The 10,931-nt window shown below is 43.9% G+C and overlaps 1 protein-coding gene across 1 annotated transcript in view; it reads right to left on the bottom strand.

Moving 5' to 3' along the window:
- Positions 1-536: 536 nt before the first annotated feature.
- The window catches only part of LOC308574210 (uncharacterized protein), a gene marked incomplete at its 5' end in the record, with an annotated part of 50,534 nt that continues 40,139 nt past the window's right edge, over positions 537-10,931 (bottom strand). The window contains 4 exons of the mRNA XM_081171829.1: positions 537-721; positions 1,727-1,843; positions 3,393-3,509; positions 6,016-6,153. Of these exons, the coding sequence (XP_081027955.1) occupies positions 641-721; positions 1,727-1,843; positions 3,393-3,509; positions 6,016-6,153 (453 nt within the window). The 3' untranslated portion in view covers positions 537-640. The remainder of the gene's footprint in view (positions 722-1,726; positions 1,844-3,392; positions 3,510-6,015; positions 6,154-10,931) is intronic.

Genomic DNA, 10,931 nt, shown 5'->3' with positions numbered 1-10,931 from the left:
AAAGGAAAATGAATAAACAAAATTTTAAAAAAACAAAAACAAAACATGAGCATGATGCATCACATGGCGGAGGGAGCAAGCTTGTTGTTAAGTTGTCGGTGAACATATCAGACGACACAGTGATTCTTCAAACAGCTCTTGTTTATTCACAGGCCAGAACAGAACTGAACTGAAGGGTTCAGCCAGCCTGCTTATATAGAGCTCCACTAGAACGAAACAGTAACCATTTTCTGTAACTAGCCAATCACTGAACATCACTTTCAATCCCTTATTTGCATATGTGGACCTGAGTGAAAACTATCTACAGTATCCCCCTGCTGGCCCAGGGTGAGAACTTCAGTACATAACACTTGCTTTATCCTGCTCCGGAGACTTGGACTTCAACCAATGGCTTCACATTATAAGAAAGGAGAATCCGACTAAACATCAGGAATAATTTTCTGGCAGAGCTGTTTGACAGTGAAACAGATTCCCACGGAAGATGGTGAACTTGGAGGCTTTCAAGCAGAGGTTGGATGGCCATTTCTCATGGATGCTTTAGTTGAGATTCCGGCTTTGTAGGGAATTGGACTATATGACTCTTGGGTCCCTTCCAACTCTACAATTCTATTATTCTACATATGGTCAGACTATCACTTTGTCACAGTAACAGTGTTAAACAGAGTCTAAGAATCAGAAGCCCTCCACACAGCAATCCACTTCTTTGTGCTTTGTGGTTGTTCTGGAAAAGAAGAAGAAGAATTTACTGGAGTGAGGAGTTGACTCCCATTTCTCATTAATAGGGAAAATGCCATCTACAGATGAAATGTAACATTAAGGTAGCACTTGATACACAAAGCCATGGCAAAGAGGAGCCAGAGCAGTCAAGTGAAATTTCATGTGGGTGGGTGGGCCTACTGAAGTTGCATATAGTCAATGAATGCATGCTTCTTATCCTTTGAGTGGATTGTATACGCACCCCTAAATGCGCCATACATTTAAAGCAGTAATATACCACCTTAAATACTCATGGCTTTCCCAAATGAATTATGGGAACTGTAGTTGGTTAGGGGTGCTGAGAGTTGTTAGGAGACCCTTAGTCCCTTCATTGAGCTACAATTTCCTGAGTCGTTTAACAATCAGTCCATTTCTCCATCTAGTTCAGGGGTTAGGCGAGTAGTCAAGATATTATGGACAACAACTCCCAACATCCCCAATTGTAGGCTGTGCTGGCTAAGGTGTATGGGAGTTATACTCCAGAATATCTGGAGGGCATCAGTTTGCCTGCCCATTATCCTGTTGTTGTTGTTGTTTTTTACAGTAGCCAACTAGATGCTTCTTGGAAACCCAAAAGCAGGAGAAGATGCCTATAGGCCTCTCCTATGGGGTCAGGGGAGAGTCAGCCCTACCATCAGTTAGAGAGAGGTTTGGGGTGTCAGAAAAGGCCAAAAAACTTAGTTATTTAATTCTTTATTTTAGCCTAATTTATTTTCCCCCACACCCCATTTCTTCTCACCTGTTCACATATAATTAAAAATAAATTAACAAATTAATGATAATATTTTATACATATATGCCTACATATGCTTACATGTATAGTTGTCCATACTGAAATAATCCTTACTTTTGATACTATTACATTGTCACTTGGGTTCATGTGACTTTGTCTTTTCCTACTTACTGGGGGAATGGCACTATAATCTTTTCAGTGAATGTATGATCCAAAAACCCCCCTGCAGTATTTTACCTCAGCCCAGTACACAGGGACATCACTGCAGAGGATATTCACTGTGGTTCCTAGAGTTGTGCGATCTGCCAGTTCTCCTCGCTTGAAGCTGTAGGACACGTGGTCATCTCCTGAGCCCTTGTAGGAAACAAGGTGAAATTTAGTATATGGGTAGTGCAGATTTTCACTTAGATGTCAAGGTGTCAATGCTTTGGTTCCTTGGTTTTGAGGAATGCTCACAGTGGTGCAGCTAATTTTAGACCTTGTATTTAGTGGTCTTATCCTCCCACCTGCGGTTTAGACAGTCATTTATTTTGCGAAGCATACAATCAACATTTCTCTTCTCCCCCCCCCCCATCCAATGCCTGCTATTCCAGCTTTACAACCTCTTCTACATTCCTAAAATGTTAGTGCAAAAAAACCCACAAACAAATCTGAGGTGGTTGTTTTTTAGTACAATACTTTGAGCACCTGCAGTTTCATAATTTCAACTCAGTTAAATTATAGCACTAGCAAGAGCACAGGAATAAAATGGGGTTCGCTTCTCCTGGCCTGATGCTTAAAGGCACATTTAGGAACGTTTCATTGTAGTAAACGACTCTATCTATCTATCTATCTATCTATCTAAACATAAGAAAATGAGCATCTGCAATTATGTCCATGCCTACCAGGTCATTTTCTAGTGAACAGTGCCAGGAGGACAGCTGATAATGGGAGGCCTGTTTGCTGCTGCCCCCATTATCTGCCACTCTCTGGGTTTCCAGACCCTCCAAATGTCCCTATTTTCCAGGAACAGTCCTGGATTTACAGAAGCCATCCCAGTTCTGATACCAGAATGTCCTGCTTTATCCTTAAAGGTAAAGGGACCCCTGAACATTAGGTCCAGTCGCGGACGACTCTGGGGTCGCGGCGCTCATCTCGCTTTATTGGCCGAGGGAGCCGGTGTACATCTTCCAGGTCATGTGGCCAGCATGACTAAGCTGCTTCTGGCGAACCAGAGCAGTGCATGGAAATGCCGTTTACCTTCCTGCCACAGCGGTACCTATTTATCTACTTGCACTTTGACGTGCTTTTGAACTGCTAGGTGGGCAGGAGCAGGGACCGAGCAACGAGAGCTCACCCCATGCGGGGATTCGAACCGCTGACCTGCTGATTGGCAAGTCCTAGGCTCTGTGGTTTAACCCACAGCGCCACCCGCGTCCCTCGCTTTATCCTTAGGACATTCCTATTTTCACTGGAGAAATGTTGGAGGGTATGGAGTTATGCGATCCCTGAACCAAGGAGATAAGTAACTATACAACCTTTAGGAGACATCTAAAGGCAACCCTGTATAGGGAAGGGTTTTTTTTTAAATGCTTAATGTTTTATTATAGTTTTATATATGTTGGAAGTTGCCCAGAATGGTTGGGGCAATCCAGCCAGATGGGTGGGGTATAAATAATAAAATTATTATTATTATGGAATAGGACAACCTACAGAAATTTTGGAGGGTATGGGCTTCTGCCTCAAGGTCTAATCCTAGCTGCCCTACTGAAGCAGTCAGTTAAGGTTTCTGGTACACTGCACTATCTACATGAAATATAAAGAAAAAATGGGAAAATGGTGCTCTCTGCTACCACATTCTCTCAACTGCAGTATTATTTAATAAGTGTTGGGGAGAGATTCTCCACACCCCATATCTTCTTACTTGTTCATCAAAGTGCTCTATTCCTTGGGTGATTTCATGTAGGCTGGGCACATCAACTGAATCCATTGCCACCACTGAGCATTGTTTTCTGTCCTGAATACGGAAGCCGATCAGACGCTAGGAACAAAGCAGGAAGCAGAGAAGATTTGGGGATAAATTAAGGAATGCCCTCCTCCAAGTGTGCAGCTGGTACTGTGCTTTAAACAGGGGGTGGGGGGCAAGTTCCTTGCTAGAGATTATTAGGAAATGGATTGGAAAGAAAAACTGCTAATATCATAATACCGTTATGCAAGTCTGTTGCTTGTTGCAGTGACGTAGAATGGGGGGGGGGGGCAGAGGGGCTGTTGTCCCGGGCATAAAATTTGGGGGTGGCATAAAAATTCAAAAGAAAAATAAACCACTTTGAGGTTTTGTTTTTTTTAAAAAAAACACATAATCAAGTGGTGTCAAGCGGTGTAAAAATTACACAGAATAAATTAACAACAACAACAACAACAACAACAACAACAACAATAATCAGCCACTGACCCTGTCCCCTCTCTCTGCTGGGAAGACCCTTCCCCACCACCATCGTTGCCCAGCCCTGATAGGAACCATGGGTTAGGGCAGAGCTTTCTAAACTGTGCGTCGCAACACATTAGTGTGTCTTGCAAACGCTCCCCATTCTCCTCCTGGGGCTGGAAAGGGGTTAGTTTAACCTCTGGTTTGCTAGTAAAACTGAATTACTGTGTCCCGAAATGATGCATGTCTAAAAAGTTTGTCACCAACGTGAAAAGTTTGGAAAGCTCTGGATTAGGGAGAGCCCCGGGCACTGGCAATCCACGCTACGTCCCAGTCTTATTGTAAACTACAACCTCCAGTTTGTAATTAATGTAAGGTTGCCATATGTACAGAATTTCCTGGACATGTGTCCAGGGAAAAATTTTGGATAATCAGCAAAATGTCCTGGATTTATAGCTCAACAACTTTGAGTTTCCATAAAAACTTTTGTGTCCTGAATTTTAGTTCTAGAAATATGGCAACCCTAAATTAACACCAAGTCACAATTCTTTGAAAGCAAAACTAAACTCAGCAGAAGTCGTCCTCCTGGAAGGAGGAAAATGGAGGAGGCAGCACATGGGCTCAAGGCTTTGTTTGGACTCATAGAAGCTCATCTACATACTGCTAAACCAAGCTTTAGTGTCCCATGTGTACTGAGCTGTGAATTAAGAAAGGCACCATGGGTTTCAGTGTAATGTTGCAGAAGATCCTGTAGGGACAGAACTCTAAGACTATTCAGTTCAACCACCTGAGATGGTAAAATGTCTTAGAAGGTTTTGATGTCCAGCTAGAATGTATTTGACACTTACGTGTTTATAGTCGTAGACAACAGTTGCTGAGGTCGTATTGCTCTGGATATGAAAGGCAGCAACACTTTCCTGGTTGTTCACCATCATAGTTTGCTCAACCACTTCGCCATCTCCTGTACTACTAGTGATTTTAATTATCTACAAAGGAGACAAGTTTCAACAGGGAAATGCATTTTCTGTGTTCCTGGTACTTTGCATGGTTGATCTCGAAGCACAAATCTGAAGCATTTTAGCTGGGGCTATAGAGTCATATCAAAATAAAGGAGACATGGCAAGAGGGTGTGAGCCTGCTCCCTAGCTCATGCATTTAATAAACACACAAGCACTTTTCAGATGATTAATATGTGTGTAGCAGTGATGGGTTAAATTTTAATCATGAAATAAATGCCGAATTGGAAATCGTAGAGAAGGGAAGTTGTCTGTTCCCCTAATTCCCCCTGTTTCTGTGTACATTACTGAGGTCCAATTAAATGCCTTAACAATGATGAAAGCGTATTTATTATAGAGAGACTTGATTCTGGTGTTACTATTTCCACCTTCAAATAACTTGTGGAGGGAGGAATCATACTATTCCTTCCACCGTGTCCCTGTGTGCATGGGCAAAGGTTTTCTCCACTTATGCTGCTAGAGATCTTTTAGTTGGAGGACCTGGGATTTAGGACCCTTGACCCTTGGCTATGATGACTGGGGCTGATGGGAGCTGGAATCCAACAACATCTGGAGAGTCCCAGGTTCCCCACCCTTGGTCTAAGGATTCCAGAGATAATGGGTTGTAGCCTGCTAAATTCTTCTCAGACTGGATCCATTGACATTAATCAACCTAAGTTAGTCATATTCATTAATTTTAAGGGATCTACTTGGAGTGGGATCAGCACTGGATACAACCCAGTGTATGTGAGACACTTTGAGCACTCCAAAACACTTTATGAAATGGTAATATGATGACATCCCAAATGGAAAACTCATATTGAGAGGACGTATACCTCTGAATCTCAAATACCATCAACAAAAGTCATTTGACTTCATGACCTCCTGCTCATCCAAAATCAGACTGGCAGGGTTCATCAGCACCAATGCTGGCCCTGCACCTCACCCTATGGAATGAGTGGCTGGTCTGCAAGCCAATGTTTAAATTTCCTATAATCTGTCAGAGTGATTCTCCCTTGGACACTGTGAGGAATTTCAAATGATGATCAGTAGCTTAGCGGCTGATGGCCAATGATCAGCCTTACTCTTTTGAATGACACTAGCTGTCTTTTCAGTCTTCTACTCACCTTTTCGGTGTGTTGCTGCGTCATGTAAACACCAATGAGAATCGCTCCAATAATGATAATGGACAGAAGCACCAGGATGACAGAGATGAGGATCATTTGCTTCCTGTCCTTAGGCACTCTGGGTATAAACCTGAGGGCCTGGGAAAGAGGGACAGGGGCTTAGCCGGGAAATGACAGACCATTACTCTCTCCACCCACAGATTCCCATCCCTATGGCACTTTCTGAGACAGTGAGCCGCAACACAGTTTAAGCAGGACAGCCGTGGGAGCTTCTTATTTCAAGTAAAGGCTTTTCGTGAGGAAGGTTATATTTTAATACTAAAAAAAGGAACCATTTCTTGAAACACGAATCAAGTAACAAGTCTAGAGAATGCAGAAATCATTGTTTTAATTTCTGTGCCTACCTTAGAATGGTAGGATTTGCAAGATTGTGCCTTGCACATAATTAAAACTTAATATTTTGGGATAATTGGTGAGTAATTTTCGCTGCAATTCTATGACCCATGGGATCATGCCCAAGGGGCCATAAGATACATCAGAGCTCCTTTTGCAGTCTTGGAGACTGAGACTGGCAGTGGCTTTTCAGGTTTTCAGGCAGAATTTCCCCGCAGCCCTATTTGGGGACACCAGGGAATTGACCCCAGAACCTTTTGCATGCAAAAATGTGCCCAACCATCAAGCTTTCTCCTGTGCTCCTCAGGGAAACAAGCTGGTTTAAGAGGGTGCAGACCAGGCTACATAGGACGTGGATGGTGCTGTGATCTAAACCACTGATTCTCTTGGGCTTGCCAGTTGGAAGGTTGGCGGTTCAAATCCCCATGCTGGAGTGAGCTCCTGTTGCTCTGTCCCAGTTTCTGCCAACCTAGCAGTTTGAAAGCATACCTGTGGCAGGAAGGTAATTGCCATTTCTGTGCGCTGTGGCATCTGCCACGGTGTTCTGTTGCGCCAGAAGCGATTTAGTTATGCTGGCCACATGACCCGGAAAGCTGTCTTTGGACAAACGCTGGCACCCTTGGCCTGAAAGCGAGATGAGCACCGCAACCCCATAGTCGTCTTTGACTGGACTTAACCATTCAGGAGTCCTTTACCTTTTACCTTTACCTTTTTACATAGGACACACAGCTCTGTCATCTTCAACCGAAACTTGAAACTGGTGCCTCATCCTGCCTAATAATATGGCAGGCTGTACTTGGCAGTCTGTGTCAGCATCTGTCAGTTTTGCTACTGAGTTACTATCAAAATTAGTTCTCTAGCACACCCCAAATACCATTTTCTGCCAAATAGGTTCCCTGCCCACCAAAAAATCTACAGTACTTACTATGGGTTCTGATGACATGTTGACCTGACAGTCGACTTTGGAGTCCATCTCTGCTGTGATGTCAGATGAAAACTACCGTAGCCAGTTCACTTTTATAGGAAGATCTTTGGGCAGGATGAGGCCAAAGGTTCCTGACAAACTCGATCATGGGACATATGATCACCAGTAATTACATCTGACCTGGCATTTGACCTCCTTTAGCTGAAGGGGGAATTTCTATTTGATCAGTATACCATGGAGAGAGCTTTAGAAAGCACAGCAAACCCCCACCCCACAAAAACTAGAATTTTCACATTTTTAACAGTGACTTAGCAACTGATTACCCAACATATTGAAGTTCTCCCTTAAATTTGTTAACCAAGGGTTGTAGCCAACTAAGGTATACTCGGAATAGACCTATTGAAATTAATGAACTTAACTTAGTCATGTCCATTAACTCTAGTAGGTTGGCTGTGAGTAGGACTTGAATTGAATACAGCCCCAATTATTTAACTATAATGGGTTCAGGAAGTCCCTGATATCTATTGGTAGATGTTGTTGGGCGACAACTCCTGCTGGCATAGCCGATGGTCAGGGATGATACCTCTGGAGGACCACAGGTTCCCCATCCCATCTGAGTGTTTTCCGGGAGATGGGAAGTTGTAAGTTTGATGGGGATTAGAACCTCTAGGAGGAAGGAAGCTGGAATGAAGGGAGACCACAGGGAGGAGAGCTGAAGGGAAGGGATAGTGAGAGTAACCAGAGAGAAGTATGGGTGGAAGAGACAGATCAAGCAGATGAAAATGTCCTCTTCACATATAATGCATGCCAAGAAGAACATTGTTTGTGTGGACTGCTGATGAAGTAGAAACTATAGGCCCAAGGTAGTGCAATGTGGTTACCAAGGTTGAATTTCACATACCAATTTGAACCAACCCGCCAATTCTTTGGCCACATGCTTCCAGACGTAGTTTATAAACCACCCTATCCCCTAGATGAGTTGTGGGTATAATGGCAATGCACCTCAGGGTGCTAGGAAGCATTCTGGGTCGAGATGTAGTTATAGGCAACCGAAGATGACCTCACTTGCAATGGTCCATGAATGACATCAGACCAGGTGTAAGCACCCTAGGACAGCTTCCTGGGCCCTGGTAGGGTGCACCAGCACCAATGCTTGCCTTGGGTTCTTTACATCAGGTAGCAGGGTCTGTGCACACCCATTTTAACCTCTCACAATGCCTCAGAGTGACAGTACATTGAACTCTCATGGTAAATTGGGACAAGTTAAACTGGCAGTTTCTAGCCATGCTCGCATCATTCCGCCACTGCCAGATAAACTTGGAGGGAGACTCATCAGTGGAGGAGGAGGCACAACAGAGGTAACAGTCCCTGAACTATTTAAAGGTAAAGGGACCCTGACCATTAGGTTCAGTTTCGGATGACTCTGGGGTTGGGGCGCTCATCTCGCTCTATCGGCCGATGGAGCCGGTGTTTGTCCGCAGACAGCCTCCAGGTGATGTGGCCAGCATGACTAAGCTGCTTCTGGCGAACCAGAGCAGCGCATGGAAACACCGTTTACTTTCCCACCAGAGTGGTACCTATTTATCTACTTGCACTTTTGACGTGCTTTCGAACTGGTAGGTTGGCAGAAGCAGGGACAGAACAACGGGAGCTCACCCCGTCGCAGGGATTTGAACCACCGACCTTCTGATCGGCAAGCCCTAGGCTCAGTGGTTTAGACCACAGCGCCACCCGTGTCCCTTGCACCAGGGTTTACCCCAGCATAATAGAGTTGGCCAGGATGCCAGAAGGGATACAATTTATGAGCTTTCTCTATTATCTGCACAGCAGGGGGTGTTCAGTCAACAGATAAATTGCAAACGGATAAAAACATTGGCAGGATCATTGTAATAATCTGCAGTTTCATAAGAGTATATATTTAAAGTACAGTGGTACCTCGGGTTACAGACGGTTCAAATTACAGATGCTTCAGGTTACAGACTCCGCTAACCCAGACATAGTACCTCGGGTTAAGAACTTTGCTTCAGGATGAGAACATAAATCATGCGGCGGCAGTGGGAGGCCCCATTAGCTAAAGTAGTACCTCAGGTTAAGAACAGTTTCAGGTTAAGAACAGACCTCCGGAACGAATTAAGTGCATAAGCAGAGGTACCACTGTAGATAATTAAATGAGCAAACTGAATGAATTTGGATCTGCAGAAGATATTAAAAAATAGATTTAAGGAACTACAGAGAGAGGAAGAAGGAAGTTAAGCTTTGAAATGTTAAAACGATTGTAAAATTAATGAAATGTATAAACCTGAAAGGTATAAATAAAAATTAAAAACAAAACAATACTTTGAGCGGGCCCGGCCCCTTTCCCACAAAGATCAAAGGGGCCGGAAACACGCCTGGCCCCTAGAGTTGGTGCACCTGCACAGGGTCTACATCACACCTGTTTCAGCCCTTGGCAGACCCTGCCCATGTGACAGGAAGACTGCGACCATGTTGTTGTTTTCCCTTGCTCCCCCTCAATACGCATATCTGCTAAAATACTGGGAAACAAGAGGAAGTTACAATGGTTATCTTATCAGGTGGCCAGTTTAGCAGCTTTTATAGACCTAGATATTGGGGAAATCTACCTGTATACACAACTGATAAGCATAGGTTTATGATGCTGAGTGCAACCAGAAAGTCTTCCATGTGGAAATGTAAAACGTCAGCCTTACAAATGGAAATTGCTACCTGCATACAAAACCGACAAGGGTACATTTTTGATGCTGCACCGGAGGCTACAGGCCTCCATTTTCTGCATCCTTGCTGTCACACGGAAGAAGAGATTCTGCACATACCGGTATATCTGTCTACTCCTGTAGATAGCTGTTTTATTGGACACCTTTATATACAGGCACCCCCCCCATTTGCATGAGGGTGGTGTTCCAGGTCATTGTGCGTGTCACCAGGATGTGCGTAAGCTTGCCCTGCCCTGTTTTGCCTCCGTTCTGCCCCATGCTGAAAACGGCACCCCCTCCAACATGTCTCTGATGAGAATAGAGATGTCTCATTCCATAATTATAATTTTACTATTCATACCCTACACATCTTATAGGGTTGCCCCAGCACTCTGGGCAGCTTCCAACATATATAATAAACATAATAAACATTAAACATTCAGAATACATCCCTATACAGGATTGCCTTCAGACAGTTCAGGGGTTACATAACTCCATACCCTCCAACATTTCTCCAGTGAAAATAAGGACATCCTAAGGAAAAGCAGGACATTCCAGGACGCAAACAGAAACCGGGACAGCTTCTCTAAATCAGGGACGTCCCTGGAAAATAGGGACACTTGGAGGGTCTGAAACTATGCACACATCTGTGGTTGCATACATGCCAATCGCACACAAAAGGGGGTTTGCCTGTATATAAGAAAAGCAATTCAAATAATTATCCACCACTTTTTGGTAGTCACACCCACCCTCCTGGCAGATGTCAAAGAGTTAAACGACTATGTAACCTTTTGTAGACATCTGAAGGCAGCCCTGATTTGGGAAGCTTTTAATGTTTGATGTGTGTGTGTTTTCTTTCACTCTATATTTTTGTTGGAAGCCTCCCA

Source organism: Podarcis bocagei (assembly GCF_964188305.1).
Source record: "Podarcis bocagei genome assembly, chromosome: 15".
In the NCBI taxonomy this organism is placed as follows: domain Eukaryota; kingdom Metazoa; phylum Chordata; class Lepidosauria; order Squamata; family Lacertidae; genus Podarcis; species Podarcis bocagei.
Note: the sequence above shows the minus strand (reverse complement) of the source record. Positions and strands in the feature narration are given on the sequence as shown.